The following is a 22,620-nucleotide window of genomic DNA, read 5'->3' as shown; positions in this document are numbered from 1 at the left end:
TTTGAAACATCCACTTTATGTATCTGATTAAAGGCTGAAGAACCTGGGGAATGGAGAGTTGAAAAGGATCTGTTTCTGAACTGATGTGCTTTAGAATACTGAAATACAAGGCAATATTAACCCACAGAAATGTACATGCAAACAGAGGTTAGAAAAGAAAATACAGTACAGCCCAGCATATCTTTCACCAAAGAGTAAAAGCAATGGCAGCTCAAGGCAGTTCTTTCCTCACCACCATCATCTTAGCACCAGAGGAGGAAAGAAAAAAAGCTTCTTTACCCTGGCTGGTGTGGCTCATTTGGTTGGAGCATGATCCTGTACACTGAAAGGTTGTGGGTTTGATCCCCAGTTGGGGCATGTATGGAAGGCAACTGATAGATGTTCACTCTCACATTGATGTTTCTCTCTCTCCTCCTCCCTCCCTCCTTTCCCTTCTCTCTAGTCAGTAAGTATATCCTTGGATGAGGATTAAGAAAAGAAAAAAACTTCTCTAGAAGAAGGTGGAATGAATTGACAAGAAAAACTCAATTTGAGGACAGAAATATATAACAGAGTGGGAGGGCATTTAGGTTCTGGAAAAGTACCTTTTGCATAAATGTACTATTTGATATGAGGCCCAGAAAGTAGAAATACTGTACTGGAAATGTGTATATCTAAAATGGAAGTACCCCTTCCTGAATCGAGTATGGCATTCTACTTGACTAACCTTATAAATGACAGTAATATAGACCCAATGCAATCATTTTCCATCACAGTATGTTCACTTCATGTCCCTAGACAGTCTTGAGAGAATATGTATGTGTTTATAAGTCAAACCCTGGTTTATTAATGTATATTTCAAAGGTGAAAGGGATGTTCATATTATAAAAATTTTCTTAAACAATGAATTAATCATCCCTTAATTTATTTATTTATAAATTTGAGTTTTGTATATTGTATTGGACCTGTCCTTTTTTTTCCAAGTAACAAATTTACAGTAGCAGTAGTCTTGAATAACTTCTCCGTAAGTTTTGTACCTGCTATTTTCTAGTTGTTTGGCCAAAATAAAGAGATCAACCTAAGCTTCAGTTTCTTCTTTTGGTATAATACAACCTTTAATGAGCATCAGCTATATGCTAGGCACTGAAGTGGATGTCTTATATAACATTTAATTTTGCCCTTAAAGTAACCTAATGATGTAGAAATCATCTGATTTTACTGAGAAAGAAATAGAAACTTAGAGAAACTAAATAACTTGCTTAAAATCATTCAGCTAATGACTGGCTGAGTTGGGATTTGAATCCAGGCTTGACATTAAAGCCTATGATCTCAAACATTATGTTATATCGCCTCGTGTATCACATATACTGTATATTTGTGCCCGTGCATGCTATATCCTATTCTCACAGGACTGATGCAGTGAGTAAATGAGTTAAGATACGTAGATTATAAATTAAAACATTTCATTATAAATTAAAACATTACCCAAATTTAAGGGGATGTTTTACTACCTTTAAGTGGTTCTTGGAGAACATATGCATTTAACTGGACTGCATTCTTAGGCAGGGTCACCTGGACATTCTCTCCAGCAGATATGACCAGCTTCTTTATAACTGTAAACAAAGAAAATATACAAGAGATAAGAAATTAGACTCGCCCTAACCGGTTTGGCTCAGTGGGTAGAACATCAGCCTACGGACTGAAAGGTCCCAGGTTCGATTCTGGTCAAAGGCATGTACCTTGGTTGCGGGCACATCCCCAGTGGGGGGTGTGCAAGAGGCAGCTGATCGATGTTTCTCTCATCGATGTTTCTCTCTCTCTATCCCTCTCCTTTCCTCTCTGTAAAAAAAAATCAATAAAAAATATATTTTTTTTAAAGAAAAGAAATTAGACTCGCCCAGCCAGTGTGGCTCAGTGGTTGAGCATCGACCTATGAACCAGGAGGTCACGGTTCGATTCCCGGTCAGGGCACATGCCTGGGTTACCGGCTTGGTCCCCAGTGGGAGGTGTGCAGGAGGCAGCCAATCAATGATTCTCTCTCATCTCCTTCTCCCTCTCCTTTCCTCTCAGAAATCAATAAAAACATATATTTTCAAAAAAATTAGACCCAAACTACCTCATTTCTATTCTTCCTTTTGTGGCCAAATTTCTTTGATAAACAATATTCAGCTACTGCCTTCATATCCTCATTATTTATCCACTCTAATCGCCTGAAATTTGATTCTGCCTCCACTTTTCACTGAACAGGATCTTCTGAGGCCATTAACAAACTGCTTCTTGGCAGATCAAACAGCTGTTTCTCCACCCTCATCCTTCACTTCTGTGGCATTTAATACTGCTGACTGCCTCTATATATTTAAACTTTGCTATCATGACATCATATTATTCTACTTTTCTTCTTTTCTCTGTTTTCTACACTGTATTTTAACTGTGGTCTACCTTTAAGCTCTATTTGTATAGAGCTCAATAAACAGAGCTTACCTGTTTCAAGGATCATCTTCATGCTGATAAATAATTTTCTAAATAAAATACACATATGAAGGCCCTGGCCAGGTAGCTCAGTTGGTTGGAGCATCATCCTGATATTCCAAGCTGTGGGTTCGATCCCCAGTCAGGGCACATGCAAGAATCAATCAATCAATGCATAAATAAGTGGGACAACAAATCAATATTTCTCTCTCTCAAGTCAATTAAAAAATATATATGAAGTTTCTAGAAGAAAAGCATGTGTCAATCACAAAGCCAGCCTTAATTTATTTCCATTCCAACTGTTATAACCATAGACTTAGATTATTCCAAGAATTTTCACTATTCTTCCTTCTGTTAGCTCTCCCCACTCTAATCCATTCTGTTTTCCTAAAATACCCACCACCATTAGTTTTTCTAAAATACTCACCCACCATGTTACTCACCCACCATGTTACCCACCCCACCATGTTTAAGGCCAAATTCATAACCTGGTACTAGAGAATCATTATCCTCTAATCATACCATCTCATGCTTTCTACCCAATTCTGTCTCTAGTTATATTCATTTTCCGTCTTGTGTTCCCATTGGAGTCTATTCTTTTTTTTAAAAAAATGTATGTATGTATTTATTTTAGAGAGAGAGGAAGGGTGAGGGAGAGGGAGAGAAACATCAATGTCAGAGAGAAACATGGATTGGTTGCACCCCAACTGGGGTTGAACCCACAACCTGGGTATGTGCCCCGAACAGGAATCAAACTAGTGACCTTTCCGTGCACAGGACAACAGTCAAACAACTGAGCCACACGGTCAGGGTATTGAAGTATACTCTTTGGGAATTCAACTGGGGTGTGAGTTTTCTTTATTCTAAATACAGTACTTTGCTTTTAGCTCAAAGCCACTCTTTCCTCAAGAAATCTTCCCAGAGCATTTCAGTTCAAACTGATCTACTTCTTTTTTCTTTTTTTTAATATTTTATTGATTTTTTACAGAGAGGATGGGAGAGGGATAGAGAGTTAGAAACATCGATGAGAGAGAAACATCGATCAGCTGCCTCTTGCACACCCCCTACTGGGGATGTGCCCGCAACCAAGGTACATGCCCTTGACCGGAATCGAACCTGGGACCCTTGAGTCCGCAGGCCGACGCTCTATCCACTGAGCCAAACCGGTTTCGGCCAAACTGATCTACTTCTTAAACTACTTTAGCATTTTTGGAACACCACATCAGTTAATAGCTATATACTGTCTTTTATACTATTCACCAGCTATTTCATACATGTTAGGATTTCTCAACTTTGACACTTTGGACCAGATAATTCTTTGTTGTGGGGAAAATTGTATCCTGTGTATTCTAAGATGTTTAGCAGGATCTCTGGCCTCTACCCACCAGGTGTTAGCAGCATCCCCTTCTCCATAGTTGTAACAGCCAAAAATACTAACAGTCTGTTGAGAAACACTGATTATATTAATCTTATTTCTCTGACAATAATTGTTCATTTGGTATGGGACCTTAGAACTAGAGAGCTTAAATCAAATAACTGGCTAGTCCACCTACATTTCACGACTGGACGTGAGAAAGCTTCCTAGACAAATATAAAATTTGAAATTTATCTGTCTGCTTGGGAACACTGCATGCATTGGGGAGAAATAAAACCATCCATTATGGAAGCTTCACCATTTAGACACTCCAGGAGGTGGAATAAGAATTCTCTGAAGTGACTCTCAAAGAAAGAAAAGAAAGAAAGAAATCACTATGCTCAGAGAAAGTATAATGGACAAAAATGTAATATAGCCCAAACCTTTCACAATTATAACAAAAATTACAGGCATTTTGTCTGAATAAAAAAGTTACTTTAGTGCCACAGGATTAATACCCATAATTTTACATTGTTTACAATTTAAAAAGACCATTGGAAATTAAAATTTGGCAAAGAATAATTTTTATTGGCTTTGCTTCACTCTTTTGACTTTTTTGAGAGTTGAAGATCAACTTGGTTTCCTTGATTAACCATTTCCTGCTAATACCTTAGAGCAGCACTCATGAAGCACAGACTTGTTCAGGCAATATTTTAAGTATGAATCTTCCTATGGGTTGCTTTAAAAAAATAAAGATGCTGTCAAAATCAGAGAGATAAATATCTGGCCTACACTCAGCTGTACAGAAGGCAAATAGGTGCACAGATCCAACTATTTCTTCCCAGTGGCCTCTGCTTGCTTGATTCCTTGAACACTCTTAATTGAATTTTATGCCTTTAAGTCCCAGGCACAGTGGAATCTGGTTCTGAGAAAATGAGCTTCATAAACTCCCATAGGTTGGGGCCTGTTGAGAAAAGGACCCAGAGCCCCCAATCCTAAGATTACAGGGATACTTACAGGATTATTTTTCTTTAACCTACATAATTAAAAGGCATGCTTCCCTCCTTTCTTTCCACTAAAAGGGAACATTTTGATCAAATGTTCTACTTTCCCATCCTATCTCCATGGACAGAAGCAAAGGGCCTCACCTGGAAATGGTGCAGAGGTGCTCTGGAAAGCGGTGTGTGGGGTAGGGGTGGCATAACTGTAGGAGGGAGTCACTGGCAGAGGGGTAGCAATTTGGGTTATCCCAGGGTTTTTTACTTGCTGAGTGCCAGACGTAGTACCCAGATCCTCTGACGTCTCAAGTTGGACTGATTCAGTCTTTGACCAAGCAGGAATCTCCCCAGCCAGATCTGTGGTTAGGGGATTGGAAATTGTAACTGTCTTGTGGACCTAAAGAAATGCAAAAATTCAGTTGAGTAGGCAAAGTTATACAGCCTGTTTTTTAGGTTATGTCTCATAAAATAATTGCACATTAAATGTTTTTAATGCAAAACTGTCAAAAATATTAAAGAAACTAATCTCACCATCCGAACTAAAGTGTTAAAATAATGATATAAATTTTCCTAGTCTTTTTTCTATGGAAAGAGTTTTGCTTAAAACAAAATAGTAATAATCATACTATGTATAGTACTTTTATCTTCTTTTCTCACTTAACATTTATACTCAATCTTCCTAAAAATACTTATTAAGCACCTATATGAAACAGACCTTCTGGATTCAAAATATAAATATAACATAATCACTGTAGTCAAAAGTGCACAATCTAGCGGGGGAGAGAGAACTTAAAACATAGTAAGCCAAAATGGTAAATATATTTATAAAAGTTATGATGAACCAAAGAAACATAATCTGAGAGTATTTAACTCTGAAAGGGAACATGTAAAGAAGGATGTTTAAAATAAAGGCTCTCTGGCTCAGCCGGTGTGGCTCAGTGGTTGAGCACTGACCTATGAACCAGGAGGTCACAATTCAATTATCCAGTCAGGACAGATGCCCAGATTGGGGGCTCGATCCCCAGTGTGGGACATGCAGGAGGCAGCTGATCAATGATTCTTTCTCATTAATAATGTTTCTATCTCTCTCTCCCACTCCCTTCCTCTCTGAAATCAATAAAAAAAAAATTATAAATAAATAAATAAATACTATCTGGAAGGGGAGAGTCCTGAGCTGAGTTTTAAAGAGTAAAACTAGACAAAAAGCTGAGGTCAGAGATGAGTACAGGCACAAGAAATGAGGTTAACATGGTGTGTATTGGGAACTGAGAATCATAAGCAAAAAGAAAGGCAGGAAGTAATGGAAAATGAGCCAAAAAGATAGTCAAGGGCCAGACTAAAGAAGACAGAATATGCTACTTTAATGAGCCAATTAAGGGTGAGCAATTAAAGGGTTGTATGCAGGGAAGTGACAAGTTCAGCTTTGTTTTAAATGGATCATTCAGGTTGCTGCCTAGTATATGGGTTTGAAGAAGACAACTGCAGGAATATCACTTAGGAGAGTACTGTGTTCATCCAAATGAGAAATGATAAATGCCTAAACAAAGGTGGTGGTATGGATTTTTTTTAAAAAATCAACTTAACTGAAGTATAATTTACTTAAAATTAACAGCACACATTTAAAGTGTATAGGTCAATGAGTTTTGAAAAGTGTATACACCCATATAACTGTAATCAAGAGAGAACATTTCTATCAGCCACAAAAGTTGGTTTTTGCCCCTCTGCAGCAAATTCCTGCCTCAATCCTTAGGCTCAGGCAGCCACTGATTTGTTTTCTGTCACCTTTTACTAGTATGGTTTTCTTACTATTTCTTTTAAAAGCTAGATATTTATTGTTATTTTGTGATTAATAACTGTCAAATTGGTTACAACACTATCCCACACTGTATACCACCATTCGCCAGTACAAGTTTTTAAACCAGCCTGAGGCATAAGGCAGAGAGAGCAAAGACACATGAGTAATCCTGAACAACTTCCTCTAGCCATGTCTTCACCTAGACCTTCATACAAGTTTTCCTCCTGGGGAAAATGTCAGAACAGAGCATGGCTGCTGACCCTTTTTAATAGCAAGCAACTTACAAAAGTAATGCAATTCAACTCGTATTTCCTTTGATTTTATTGGTCTGAACTCATTTTAGGTAACTTTAACATTTTAATTTCCTGTACATGAGACTATAATGACCTAAGAGAATACTGAACCAGAGTCAGCCAAATATATTACTGACCTAAAGTTATGTTTAATTGGTCCTAAAGGAATGTACCACACCAACAATTTGAGAGTTAGGCAAACAGAACTTCTCTGAGGAGGAAAGAAAAAGGCTGTAGAACAGCCAAATGTATTCAACATTGTTAAAACGGCTCTTGTTTATGACCCCTGAATGATACCTGTTTACTACATTATATGCACAGAAATCCCAACAGAACCTTGGGTACCAGTATTATTTAGGCTGGCCCATTCCAGGATAGATCCCTCCCCCCTCCCCCAAGTTCCCCTCTCTGAGGCTCTGAAAAGCACAATATTTACATATTTCTTAATAAACTACCGAAACACTTCAGAAACAAGTAGCTCACAAATCATTTTAAATTCGTGTATTGCCTGTGCATGAGAAATATGATAAACCCAAAAGATAGATCTATTTTTATATGGTGATTAAAAATAACTGAAACATCAAGACACTTTCAATGAAAGCAATATTTCAATTACAAACTGTAATGCCTGTTAAACTATCTATGGGAAAAGCTGAAAAGTCCTAGACAAATGCACTTTTGGGTTATATTACAGTGCTCCTTCAGTCTGCACAAAAATTAAGGTTATTTACAATTAATCAGTGAATGTTGAGACAATGTTACATTATGTTGTCTGTACAATTAAATGTCCTTAAAGAGATAACCATAATCAGCTTTTCTACTATATAGTCAACAAACCTAACTGGCACTTTGGCTGAAAGATGTTTATCAAAGATGCTGTAAGATTTTACACAATTAGGAAGTACTTAACTTGAAAGTATTTCCTTATCTTTACTTTCTTAATTATGTGTTTTGCTCAAGATAATCTGCAGTATGTTTCTAGAAATGCATTCCCAAATGTGCATAATATATTGTATACAAATAAAGTAAAACTGTCAGTAGTATAAATCTTACAGCATTTTGTTTGCAAAAATACATGCCAAAGTCACAATAAGCAATATTATAACCACAAATTATAGAGTGCAAATGATTTGCTTCTTTTAATGCTTTTATTCTACATAAATTATTACCATAGGCTAATGTTTAAAAAGCAAATAAATTGGACAGATGCAGGACAAAAATCTGTTCACCTACTACAAAAGGTGATGTCTTTTAAAAAAATTTCAATAAATGCAGAAGTGTTTGATGCATGCAGTGGCCTTAAATGAAAAAGCATTGATTCCCATTGTTTCACAAGGAAAGAAAAACCAGACAGAGACACTCATTATCTTACTGTACTCCACCTTAAAATGCATCATATTGGGTTTGTTTATAACAGCACAGAATTCCAAAAGTCAAAATGAAATACAGCAGGTATTTTAAAGATTTAAGAGCCGTTATAAAAAAAATAAATTACATTTTTTCAAGATACAGAAATGCTGCTATGATGGCCAGGAGCCCAGTAATCTTTCAATAGCCGCATTGATATCACCTCCCGTTGCTATCGGCGCTTGCAAGTTTGCTTCACAGTTCAAAAACCCCATTGCACCGAGTTGTTCCAGTTGTTGCTGAATCTGACTTCTGGACTCTGTAGCTGAGGATTTACTGCAGCAAGCCCTGCAGCATTTGTTGGATAAACTGCTGGTGTCCAGGTTCCGTGGTTCCTTCTGTGGGTCTTGGGTTTTCCCTAAGGGCATAGCTAGAGCCATTGGTTCCTGAAGAGCCTCCAGTGCTTCCTAATGTCCCCAGGCCAGGAGTAAAGCCTGGGATGAGGCCGGTTGCTTCCGTTGTTAAGTCTGCAAACCCTGCTGAAACTGCAACAAGGCCTGCAATGCTCTAGGGCAGTGGTTCTCAACCTTTCTTATGCCGTGACCCTTTAATACAGTTCCTCATGTTGTGGTGACCCCCAACCATAAAATTATTTTATCTGTGTTTTCCGATGGTCTTAGGCGACCCTGCTAGCGGTTCTCAACCTGTGGGTCACAACCCACAGGTTGAGAACCGCTGCTGTAGAGCCTAAGACCATCGGAAAACACAGATATTTACATTATGATTCATTAATGGTAGCAAAATTACAGTTATGAAGTAGCAATGAAAATAATTTTATGGTTGGGGGTCACCACAACATGAGGAACTGTATTAAAGGGTGGCGGCATTAGAAAGGTTGAGAACCACTGCCTAGAGTTTGACTTTGCTGATAATGTATCAGGATTCTGCATTTGCTGGAGGAAAATTGGGAGCTGTTGTCTCATTTGTTCTTGAAGTTGAGGATTTTCAGCAAATAGGGGATTATTCAGCATCATCTGTGCACCAAGGTCAGGATTCTGGCTTAGTGACTGCATCATGCTTCTCATGTAGGGGGCAGACAACATGTTTTGCATAAGTTGTGGGTTTTCAGTTATTTGTTGCAACAAGCTCTGCATTCCTGGTGTGTTGAACATACTAGCTCCTACTGCAGGCCCCAAACTTGGTGCAGAACTCTGCCCAGCTCTGCTCACAGTACTACCACCAGCGCCCCCCATAGCGTTGGTGGTGCCACTGGAAGCTGATGAACTCTGAGAAGCCTGTGGAGCCCATGGATTGTATAATGGATCTCTATTTTCTGTACGGGAAGGTTGACTACCTTCACCTGAGGATGTATTGCTCACTAAGGAAGCAAATGGATTACCACCAAACTGCTCTTGCGCAGCACTCAGCATTGGTTCCTGAATATCTGTGTACATGCGCTGTAAAGCATTGTATCCCCCTGGAATGCTTTCCAGATTACTCAAGGCTCGGTCCTGGTTTCTCATGATTTCCTGCATCACTGCCGGATTCCTGGCAAGTTCCAATGTTTGTCTTATAATATATGGGTTATTCAGCATATGACTAATTTCTGGATTTCTCTGTATCAACTGCTGCATTTGTGGATTGGCCATAATTAACTGCCTCATCAGGTCAGGATTTGAAAGCATGTTCTGGACAAAGGGATTCTTCATGATCTGGACCATCATTTCAGGATTGGACATTAGTTGCCGCTGCATCTGGCTTTGTAGTTCAGAGAAGTTGGTAGAATTCAAACCCAAGCTACTTAGACAGGCAAGTCCTCCAAGAACACCTAAACCAAAAGTGTTGCTAGGGGCAGAACCAGATGTAGAGTTACTATTAGGAGCTGAAGATGTGGTAACATTGCTTCCACTAGTATTTGTTTGCTGGGCTGAATGATCCTGAGGCCTGTTTTGCGTTTTGATGACAAGGTGAACAATAAGTCCATCATGAATTCCATGCTAATTCAATGTATCTTGATCTTTTAAAATTTTTTCCAGCAAATATCAACACAAGTTGGTCAGTATGTGATTTGAACCGTTTAGAGATTTCTTCCTTGAACTGCTGGACAGAGCTATCCTCCGGCACAGCGAACTCCTCCTTCTCCTTCAGGGTCTCCACAGTGACCTTCATGATCTTGGGCTCCGCGAAAGCAGGGGCCGCGGGGGCACCTGGCCCTTTCACTGTTTTCACCACTCTAAGCCATGGTGGAAGGAGCAGGCGAGCGAGGGGGAGCCAGCAGACACCAGAGCCGGCAGGCCCAGACAATGAAGAACGCAGGACCCAATTACTGTTTTTCAAGAGTAAACTCCTCTAGCTTCTGTCTGCTTCTGGACCATTTCCAGTTTCTTTAAATACAATTTTTACATATTTTATAATTATTATATGTGGGAGGGTTCACGAGACCACTTTACTCTGCCATCATTACTGAAAATTCACCCTGAGGGATGGAGATTTTAAAATATTAAGTTTCTATATTTGTGAAACTGAAATGCACAGTTTGGTGAAAAAAAATTAAGATGAAGTCCATGTTTCTAGCTTGAGTAAGGGACTAACTATAGCAGTGTCAAAAACTAAGATAGACTGGCTCTAAGAAAATAACAGGCAGGTTATATTTTAGACATACTGAATCTGAAATACCTCTGGAAAATTCAAACAGAGATCCCAGAGTTGGAATCAAGTTCCCAAAGATAGTAGCTAAAGCCATGTGAATAAATGCGCTTTCCCAAGAAGAACATGTAAGTAAAGGAAACAGGATCAAAAATAGAATATGTGGGAATACCAATGTTTAAGATGTGAGCACATGCAATGACCTACAAAACTGACTAAAAAGGATTAACTAGAGAGAAGGGAAAAAAACAGGAAAGTGTTATAACAAGAAAAAAGGGACAACTGTAACCTATATGAAACAATGCAGGGAGATTCAATCAGATAAGGACTTAAAATAATAAGCTTGGCAATTGTCAAGTTACCAGTGACCCCAGCAAGAGCAGCTTGGAAACCATATTCTACAGGGCTGAGGATTAAATACAAGCGAATGAAGACGGGAAAGCAACTGTAGACTATCCTTCAAAATTTTAAATGAAAAGAGAGAACAATGTAAGAGTAACTCAAGATGTAAGGGGACAAGATCAAGGATATATTTGGAAGGACTGAATCTGAACAATAAGGGCCATGTTCTCAGACTGAAAAGACAATGATAGAGTTTGGGCTATTGCACATTTAGGAGAGCATATGAGTCCGATTTGGGAAAGTGAGTATCAGAGAAGGCTTCCTAGAAGAAGTAAAACCTGGGGTGAGTCTTGAAGAATGAGTAGTAGTTATCAGGTGAATACCCCCCACAAAAAAAATAAATAAAGACAGTATGATGCACCTGAAACCTATATAATTTTATTAACCAACATCACCCCAAATGAATTCGGTAAAAAATAAACTTTAAAAAGACAAAAAATACGGTAGAATTCTGCTTCTAGTCAATTCTGTTATGGCGTAACAGCCCAGCCCAGTAGTTAGCATCAACCTATGAACCAGGAGATCACAGTTGGTTCCCGGTCGAGGCACATCCCCAGGTTGCAGGCTCGATCATATTCAAAAATAAAAAAGATGGAGTAACTGAGATTAGATTTATCATCCCATCTGCAATTCAAAAGCCAGACAAAATATATCAAACAATAGCAGTCAAGAAACTGACATTAACCAATGAAAAGCAATTCCTAAGAAATGAAAATAGTGGGGAGTGATTAACCTGGGAAATTATATGCACATATGCATAGCCCATGGACACAGACAATAGTGTGGTGAAGGCCAGGGAAGGGTGGGTGCAGGGTACAGGGGGTCAATGGGGGCAAAAACAAAGGGGACATCTGTAATACATCCAACAATAAAGATAAATAAATAAATAAATAAATAAATAAATAAATAAATAAATAAGACGAGTCCTATGAGTGCCCCCGACAACTGTCGAAAAAATTTCTAGGCCACAGCACAGGAAGAGGAAATCCAGAGAGAAACTGGCAGTCTTCCTGAGTTTCAGAGGTGTAGCTGGAAGTCTGGGAGAGCAGAGAACTACAAAGTGAGAGAACTCTAAAAATCTGAAGAGAATCCCCCTAAAGTATTCAACTTAGTATTGATCATCCCATATGTCTGTCAAAACGACAAAGTCCAGAGAAAGAAATACCCAAAATGATTACAGGGCACAGTATCCAGAGTTTACATGGATGCTAGGAATAATACCTATTCCAAAAAGTCAGAATAAAAATTTCATAATTCATGGGGCATCAGTTAGAACACTAATAACCACACAAATGTATCATCTTACAGTTCTATAGAACAGAAATCCAACACAGATTTCACTGGGCTAAAATGAAGGGGTTGGCAGGGTTGTTCTTTTCTGGAGGCTTTAGGAGAGAATTGGTTTCCTTTCTTTTTCAGTTTCTAGGCGCTACCCACCGACTTGGTTCATGATTGCCTTCCTCCATTTTCAAAGCAACCAATGTTACATCTTTCTGTGTTTTTCCATAGTTATAACTTCCTCTTCCACCTTTAAGAATGCTTGTGATTCAATTGGACCAATATAATCTCCTTATTTTAAGGTCAGCTGTTTAATAACTTTAATTCCATCTGCAACCTTAATTCCTCTTTACCATGTAACAGCATATTCACAGGTTCCTGGATTAGGACATTGGTATCCTTGGGGGGAAGGGGTATTATTCTGCTTACCACAACTAGGAAATCAACAAAAGGTAAACTAGAATAAAAAATATACCCCAGCTGAAACCGGTTTGGCTCAGTGGATAGAGCATCGGCCTGCAGACTGAAAGGTCCCAGGTTCGATTCCGGTCAAGGGCATGTACCTTGGTCGCGGGCACATCCCCAGTAGGGGGTGTGCAGGAGGCAGCTGATGGATGTTTCTCTCTCATCGATGTTTCTAACTTTCTATCCCTCGCCCTTTCTCTTTGTAAAAAAATCAATAAACTATATAAAAAAATATATACCCCATTAATTCAAAAGGAAGCATAAAAATAGAGACAAAATAAACAAAGCACATATGGGACAAACAGAAAATAAATACTAAGTTGGTAGATTTGAATCCAATAATGTTAATAATCACTCCAGTTAATCAGCAGAGATTGTCAAACTGAATAAAAAGTAATACCCAACTATATGCAGTCTGTAAGAAATCTACTTAAAACATAAAGACACAAATAGGTTAAAGGTAACTGGATGGAAAAAAATATATTATGCTAAGATTAACCAAAAGGAAGCCTGAGTGGCTATGTTAATATCAGACAAAAGAGATTTTGGAGTAAAGAATATTACCAGAGATAGCGAGGGTAATTTTGTAATGATAAAGAGTCAATTCAACAAGAGGACATAATAATCCTAAACATGTACACATCCTATCTAATAAAGATGGAATATGCTAATTGACCCTCATAACATCGCAAAATGGCGGCGCCCACAGTCAATAAGGAGGGAATATGCTAACTGACTGTCATGCCCTCAAAGATGGCGGCGCCCACAGCCAATAAGGAGGGAATATGCTAATTGACTGTCCCGCCCTCAAAGATGGTTGCACCCACAGCCACAAGATGGCGGTGCCCAGTCCCCTCAGCCCCGCCAGGGCGGCAGGCGGGCCCAGTTGCTCCGCACACCTGCCTCTGGAGTCCCCCAGTCCCCTCATCCCACCAGACGCCCAGGGCCAGCCTGAGGCTCAGGTAACCAGGGCCGGCTGAGGCTTGCGCTGCTGGCAGTGGCAGCAGCAGAGGTGTGATGGGGTGTCGCCTTCCTCTGATCACCAGGTCACCTCCTGCCCCTGAGCGCTCCCAGACTGTGAGAGGGGGCAGGCTGGGCTGAGGGACCTCCCCGTCCAGTGCATGAATTTTCATGCACAGGGCCTCTAGTCTAATAATAGGACTTCAAAGACCATGAAGCAAAAGCTGATCTAACAGTAAGGAGAAACATATATATCTACAAATACAGGGTGATTATTTCATTATCTCTCTAATAACTGATAGAAATTAATAGAAAAGAAGTAAGGATATAGAAGATCTGAACAACACTAACCAATGTGACCTAATTGACATTTATAGAACATGTGCCCAACAAATAGCAGGGTACATATTCCTTTCAACTGTACATGAAATATTTAACAGGATAAACCATATTCTGAGCCATAAAACAGGTCTCAATAAATTTAAAAGGATTCAAGCCATACAATGTTCACTGGCTACAATGGCATTAAATTATCAATCAATAATACAATAATATCTAGAAAGTCCCCTCCAATAGTTTAAAACTACATAACATACTTCTAAGCAACTCAAAGGTTAAAGGAGTAGTAACAAGGGAAAATTTAAAGCATTCTGAACTGAATGAAACTGTAAACAAAAAATATCAAAATTTGTAGGATGTGGCTAAAGCAGTATTTAGAGGGAAATTTATAGCCCTAAAATGCCTATGTTAGGAAAGAAGGAAGTCTCAAATCAATTACCCCAGATTATAACTTTAGAAACTAGAAAAGAGCAAATGAAATCCAAATTAAGCAGAAGAAATTAAATAATAAAGATTAGAGCATAAATCAATGAAATAAAAAATAGAGAAAAACGGATGAAACCAGAGATTGTTTTGGAGAAAATCAAGCTAGTCTGATCAGGAGGAGAGAGGAGAGCGAAGGAAAAGGGAGAACACAAATTACTAATATCAGGAATAGGAGAGGTAACATATTAAAAGGGTAATAAGAGAATATTGTTAATAATTTTATGCCAATAAATTTGACTACTAGGATAAAATGCATAAATTTCTTGAAAGACACAATCTGTCAAAGCTCACTCAAAAAGGGCTATTATCGATAATCAAAATAGTTATATAGCTATTACAGGGGTCCTCAAACTTTTTAAACAGGGTGCCAGTTCACTGTCCCTCAGACCGTTGGAGGGCCGGACTATAGTTTAAAAACTATGAACAAATTCCTATGCACACTGCACATATCTTATTTTGAAGTAAAAAAACAAAACGGCAAAAACACCCGCATGTGGCCCATGGGCCGTAGTTTGACGACGCCTGAGCTATTACATAAATTGAGTTTGGAGTTTAAAATGTTCCTACAAAGAACTCCAGGCCCAGATGACTTCACTAGAAAATTATATTGAGCACTTAAGTAATAAATAGTACCAATTCTACACAAACCCTTTCAGAAAATTAAAGCACAGTGAAAATTGCTCAACTCATTCTATAAGGCCAGCATTACTCTGATATTAAAACCCAACAAAGACATTATAAGAAAACTACTACTACATATCCCTCATGAACACAGATGCAAAAATTAACAAAATTTTATTAAATAAAATATGACACTTTATACAAAGGATAATACACCATGACTAAATGGAATTTATCCCAGGAATGCAAGGTTGGATTAACATTCAAAATCAATCAAGTTATTCACCATCATTAACACACTAAAACCAGAAAAACTATATAAATCTCAATAGATGTAGAAAAAGTATTTGACAAAAGCCAACATTTATTTCTGATACAAATTCACATAAAACTAGGAATAAAAAGGAACTTCCTCCAATAAGTAAAAGACATCTTTAAAAAGCCTACAGCTAATATCATACTTAATAGTAAAGACTGAATAATTTCTCCTAAAATGAAGAACAAGGCAAGTATGTACACTTTCATCACTTCTATTAAACATATATTGAAGGTTCTAGCCAATGTGATAGGCAAGAAAAAGAAAAGGCATCCAGACTGGAAAAGAAGTAAAATGGTCTTTATTCATAGACAACATGAAACATGATTACACATATAGAAAATCCTATGGAATCTACAAAAAAAGTTACCAGAATGAATAAGTTAGTTTTGCAAGGTTTCAGGATACAAAATCAATATACTAAAGATAATTATATTTCTGTAAACTAGCAATAAATGGAAACTAAATTTTTTAAAATACCAATTATAATACATAAAAAATATGAAATACTTAGGGATAAATCTGACAAAAGAGAGATCTGTTCCCTAAAAACTACAACACATCGCTGACAGAAATTAGAAATAACTCAAATAAAAGGGAAAATATACTGTGCTCATGGATTAGTAGACTCACTGTTATTATTAGGCTATCAATTCTTCTCCAATTGATTTACAGCCCTATATAATCCTAATCAAAATCCTAGAGGGCTTTTAAAAAAGAAAATGAAACAGATTGTCGAATCTCAGAGGGAAGGCAGGGGTGGGTGGGTGGGTGGGTGGGAAGAGATCAACCAAAGAACTTGTATGCATATATGCTAACCCATGGACAAAGACAATGGGGAGGGGTGAAGGCCTGGGCTGCAGGGGCGGGGGCAGGTTAGAAGGGGTCAACAAGGGAAAAGAGAACATACTAAATACTTTCAACAATAAAGATTTAAAATAAATAAAAATAAATGGATGATTCTACAATTTATATGGAAATAGAAAGGACCTAGAATAGTCAAAACATTTTTTATAACAAAATACAAAATTGTAAGATTTACATCATCCAATTTAAAGGCTTATTACAAAGCTATCAAGACAGTGTGGTATTGTCCTGGCCAGTGTTGCTCAGTGTTTAGAGTGTAGGCCCAGACACCAAAGGGTCGCAGATTTGATTCTTGGTCAGGGTCACATACCTGTGTGGCAGGTTCATCCCAGCCTCTGTGGGGATGAGTGCATGAGGCAACCAATTGATGTGTCTCTCTCACATCAATGTCTCTGTCTCTGTCTTTCTCTCACTCTGTCTCTCTCTCTCTCTCAAACCCCCCCCCCCTTCCCTTTCACTCTCTCTAAAAAAATCAATGGGAAAAAATATCCTCAGGTGAGAATTAACAACAACAAAAAAGACACTGTGGTGTTGATGTTAGTATAAACAAGTAAATTGATGGAACCAAAGAGAATCCAGAAATAGGTTCATAAATATATGGCTAACTAGTTTTCAATAAAGATGAAAAGCAATTCAATGGAGAAATGATAGAAAAAAATTATGATGCTTAGCACAACTGAATATTCATATGCTAATAAACAAAACACAGCAAAACCCTTCTACCCATAACTCCCACCATGTACAAAAAAATTCTAGACCTAAATTTAAAATCTAAAACTATAAAACTTAACCAAAGAACTTATATGCTTATATACATAGCCCGTGGACACGGACAATAGGGTAGTGAAGACCTGGTGGGGGTGGGGGGAGGTAGGGGTTGGGAGGAGGGAGTAAGTAAGAGAGAGAAAACAGGAGATATCTGTAATACTATCAACAATAAAAAAATACATTTAAAAATAAATAAATAAAACTATAAAACTTTTAGAAGAAAACTTAAGAGAAAATCTTTCTTAGATACAATATCAAAAGCGTGATCCATTAAAAAAGCTGATAAATTGGACATCAACAAAATTTATATCTGCTCTTCGAAAGATACTGCTAAGAGAATGAAAAGACAAGACAGACTGAGAGAGAATATTTGTAAATCACATATCTGACTTATATGCATAAGATATATGTAAGAAAATGACCCAATTTTTTAAAGTCAGGGGAAATATGAACAAATACTTTACCCAAAAAATATGGACAGCAAATAAGCACATGAAAAGATATTCAACATCATCAGTCATTAAGGAAATGCAAATTAAAACCACAATGTGATCTTATTACACATCTATTACAATGTCTACAATGAAAAAGACTCACCATACCAAGTGGTGGTGAGAATGTAGAGCAAATGGAACTTTCATATATTACTAATGGGATGTAAAATGGTACAACTGTTTGGAAAAGAGTTTGGCAGTTTCTTAAAATAGTAAATACACACTTAAAATATGATCCAGCCATTCCACCACCAGGCATATATTCAAGAGAAATGAAAACAAATGCCCATACAAAGACTGGTACATAAATGTTCCTAGCAGCTTTATCTGTAGCCAAAATATGGAAACAATCCAAAAATCCATCAACAAGTGAGTAGATAAACAAATTATGAGATGTCCATACAATGAAATACCATCCAGCAATGAAAAGGAACCAACTGCTGACACATTCTATATAATAAAAGGCTAATATGCAAATCCACCAACTGTGGAAGTACCAGTCGCTATGATGCACACTGACCACCAGGGGGCAGACACTCAATGCAGGAACTGCCCCCTGGCAGTCAGTGCACTCCCACAGGGGAGTGCCACTCAGCCAGAAGCCCCGAGCCAGGCTCACGGCTGGCGAGTGCAGCAGCAGTGGCAGGAGCCTCTCCTGCCTCTGCAGCAGCACTAAGGATGTCTGACTGACAGCTTAGGCCCGCCCCCTGGGGAGCAGGCCTAAGCTGTCAGTCGGACATCCCCCAAGGGCTCCTGGACAGTGAGGTGGTGCAGGCCAGGCTGGGCTGAGTGCCCCCCTGCCAAGTATATGAATTTCATGCACCAGACCTCTAGTAATACAAGAATGAACATCAGAACTGTATGTTAAGTGAAAGAAGCCAGAGACAAAAAGACTACATAGTATATGGTTCTATTTATAAAAAGTCCAGAAAAGGCAAATTTATAGAGACATCAAATTAGTGGATGCCTGGGACTGGGGGTGGGAGTGGGGATGGCACAAGGGAACTTTTTTTTTAAATATGTTTTTATTGATTTTAGAGAGAGAGGAAGGGAGAGGGATAGAGAGATAGAAACATTGATGAGAGAGACACATTGATCGACTGCTTCCTGTACACCCTGCACTGGGGATCATACCCACAACCAGGGCATGTGCCCTGACTGAGAATCGAACTGGGGACCTCTTGGTGCATGGGTCAATGCTCAGCTACTAAGCCACACCAGCTGGGCATGAGAGCTTTTAAGCAAACTAGCACAAGGGAAGTTTTTGGAGTGATAGAAATGTTAATAAACTGAATTATAGTGATGATTACTAAAATCATTGAACTGAATGCTTAAAAGGAGTGAGTTTTGGATGTAAGTTGTTCCTCAATAATGCTGTTAAAAAGAAGAGTACAGCCCTAACCGGTTTGGCTCAGTGGATAGAGCGTTAGCCTGCAGACTGGAAAGGTCCCAGGTTCGATTCTGGCCAAGGGCATGTACCTTGGTTGTGGGCACATCCCGAGTAGGGGGTGTGCAGGAGGCAGCTCATTGATGTCTCTCTCATCAATGTTACTAACTCTCTATCCCTCTCCCTTCCTCTCTGTAAAAAATCAATAAAATATATATTTTTAAAAAGAGTACATAATGTAGAATTCCATTTATTTTTAATTTCTAGAAAATCTATAATAATCTAAAGCATATCAGTGGTTGTCTAGGGATAAGGACAGATTACAAAGGGACAAGAGGAAACGTTTGGGGTAATGAATATCTTTTTTGTGGTATGGTTTTATGGATATATACATATATAAAAGTTAATCAAATTGTATACTATAAACATGAGCTGTTTATATGTCTATTATACTTTAATGAAACTTTTTAAAAAGTATGGTGTCCACAGAAGAGCAAACATTCAAGTATGGCTAAAGTGAAAAGTAGAAGAGAGCCCTAGCCAGTTTGGCTCAGTGGATAGAGTGTTGGCCTGTGGACTGAAAGGTCCCATGTTCGATTCCTGTCAAGGGCACATGCCCGGGTTGCGGGCTCGATCCTCAGTAGACGGAGTGTGGGAATTCTCTCTCATCATTGATGTGTCTATCTCTCTCTCCCTCTCCCTTCCCTTCCTCTATGAAATCAATAAAAATCTATATATATAAAAGCTTAATATGCAAAGTGTCCCCTTGGGAGTTTGACCGACTGGAAGTTCGATTGCTCACTATAATGTGCGCTGACCACCAGGGGGTGGTGCGGAACAAAGGAAGGCCCTGGCCGACCGCCGGCAGCCAGGGAAGGGAGGCCCCGGCCAGCAGTCGGCAGCCACTAGGGACCCTACCTGGGCATGAATTTCGTGCACTGGGCCTCTAAAATATATATATATAAAAAGAAAGTAGATGAGAGTAACATAAAAGCCATTCATACAACCTGATATACATTTTTAATGGCTGCACAATGTATATTTTCTAGTCAGCTTCTACTTTTTTATTAAATAAACAGCATCTCATCATTGCTTTATTTAGAAATTACTGCCTTAGAATAGATTCCTAGAAGTAGAAGTATGAATATTTTTAAGGCAGACAAGAGTTTTATTTTTAAAGAAACAGCTTTATTATTTACTAGTGGCGCAATGCACGAATTCGTGCACCTTGATAGGAACTGTGGGCCACGAGGCTGCGGTAGGCACAGGGGTGGGTCTCGGCCCATCCTCCGCGTCCCCGCCTAGGCCCTCCCCCCACGGCCCCATTCCCGCCACCGCCGCTCCCACAAGCTGATGGTGCAGTGTCAGCAGCGGTGTGAATGGGGCCGGTGCTGTCAGCTGGTGCGAGCAGCGGCTGCTGCCCCAATTGACCCTCAGGAGCAGGGGCAGGTGGAGAAGCACTCAGGGTGATCAGGGCCAGCAGCCACCGCTCGCACCCACTGATGGTGCTGAGTGATCGGGACCGGCACCAGGCATGGGCAGCGGGTGCGAGCAGCAGCTCTGGCGCCAGCTGTGGGTGCGAACGGGGCTGGTGCCAGCAGTAGATGCAAGCAGGGCTGGTGCCGGCAGCAGGTACAAGTGCCGGGCGGGACCGCGGTGCACAGGAGCAAAGAATTTTCAGTAACCACCAGAGGCTCGCCCCGATGACAGCGACCGGTGCCCTGGTCTGGCGCCCCCACTGACCTGCTCCACCCTCCTGCCACAGCCAATGCCCGCCATGTTACTCACATGGCCCCTGGTGGTCAGCGCACATCATAGCGACTGTTTGTTCGGTTGTTCTACCGTTCGGTGTATTTGCATATTAGCCTTTTATTATATAGGATTATGATTTTTAAAGAAACAGGAAAAGAAGATATGAAGCAAATTATTTTACTTCAGAAACTCTGAAATAATAGTGACATTTTAGGGGATGATATAGGATTGGGACACTTGGATGAAATTTTCTTAGGCAATTTTTTTCTGGCATTTGACAGAAATCATAAAAACTAACCCAATTCTGAACAAACTCTAAGTCATATAATAATGCCCCAGGAGTACATCTATTTCTTCTTCAAAGGAGCTTTATTCAGAATGATGAAAGGTTTTTATTCATGTTCCCTTTCTCCATCTCTCGTTTCTCTTCCTCTTTTTCCCTCTTGCTCCTTCCTCCTTTCTCCTCACCCTCAGTCTGGGACCTACCCTCTCCAAATCAAGCAAGCCAGCCCCACTGGTTATGATTAATACGATAATTCAAGATGACCAAAAAACAAAAACCTCCATCATGAGCTATTCTGTTTTGAGTAGTAGACTTCAGGGTACACACAGGATGCTGATACTTACCTGGGTCATAACTTCACAGTCCAGGTAGAGACCCTCCTTGGTAAGATACATGCTACCCTGGTGTTTACTTAATATTAAAGAACTACAGGCCTGGTGCATGAATTTGTGCCTGGATGGAATCTTTCGGGGTGGCCTGTGGGGATCGGGCCCCAGTTCATGCCCTTAGGCTCGCAGCCCCAACCTCGCACCCCCAACCTTGCAGCCCTGCCTGGCACCCCACTATGGCCTGGTGCCAACTCCCTCACCTGCTTCCCCATCCTGCCTGTGGGCAATCTATCAGGGCCAGGCCCATGCCTGGTTCCCTCAGCTCCTAGGAGCCGGGCAGCGGCCCCACCCCCCGCTGCTGCCACTGGTTGCCATCTGTGGGTCTGGCTCCCGCTTGTACCTGCCTTGGCCTGGCGCCGCCCGCTCACCTGCTCCACTATCCTGCCACAGTCCCACTGTCATCGGGGCTGGCAGCGCCTTCACTGCCGACGCCTGCCATATTCCGCACCGCCCCCTGGTAGTCAGCGCACATTATAGGGAGTAGTCGAACTCCCGGTCGAACAATTTGCATATTAAGCTTTTATTATATAGGATGATTTGCAAAAATTCAGCTTTTAAAGCATTTTGATTTGAGACACAACTGTATTAAAATAAAAACTACCATTGTCACAAACAAAAATCCTACTAGATGAAAGACAGTGTCTTCCTACACTAGCAAAGCCAGTGGGGAATGAAAGACATAACCCAAGCCAATTCTTAGCACCTAAAGATGAGGCTGGTGAATACGGCAGGGTTTAAGTTTGTAGTAGTTTGTTCAAAGTTATGTCTTCTCAGATCTCCCTGGAGAAACTAAGACCATCACAGAAAGGAGAAATGGGGAGGGATGTTTTGTTACCTAAGTCTTAGCAACTTTTGAGACTTTTTTACTGTGGCTCAAGTTTGGCCAATTAGCAAGGATCTGTTAATAAATTCACACCAAAATCAACACTTGC

General features: G+C 39.7%; 1 protein-coding gene and 1 pseudogene across 11 annotated transcripts in view; both read right to left on the bottom strand.

Annotated features, from left to right (window-relative positions):
- Nucleotides 1-22,620, bottom strand: part of KIAA0319L (KIAA0319 like) — a 107,035-nt gene that overhangs the window by 34,963 nt on the left and 49,452 nt on the right. For all 10 annotated transcript variants that reach the window (XM_079776345.1, XM_079776346.1, XM_079776342.1 and 7 more), the window contains 2 exons: nucleotides 4,951-5,197; nucleotides 1,491-1,592 (listed from right to left, as the gene is read on the bottom strand). In XM_079776345.1, coding sequence (XP_079632471.1) covers nucleotides 1,491-1,592; nucleotides 4,951-5,197 — 349 coding nt within the window. The remainder of the gene's footprint in view (nucleotides 1-1,490; nucleotides 1,593-4,950; nucleotides 5,198-22,620) is intronic.
- LOC307102710 (ubiquilin-1-like) lies at nucleotides 8,109-21,694 on the bottom strand (annotated as a pseudogene). Its single transcript has 3 exons — nucleotides 21,644-21,694; nucleotides 9,142-10,584; nucleotides 8,109-8,802 (listed from the first exon to the last, which is right to left on the bottom strand). The product of its transcript is annotated as a ubiquilin-1-like (transcript).

This window comes from Cnephaeus nilssonii, assembly GCF_951640355.1.
Source record: "Cnephaeus nilssonii genome assembly, chromosome: 7".
Lineage (NCBI taxonomy): Eukaryota > Metazoa > Chordata > Mammalia > Chiroptera > Vespertilionidae > Cnephaeus > Cnephaeus nilssonii.
Note: the sequence above shows the minus strand (reverse complement) of the source record. Positions and strands in the feature narration are given on the sequence as shown.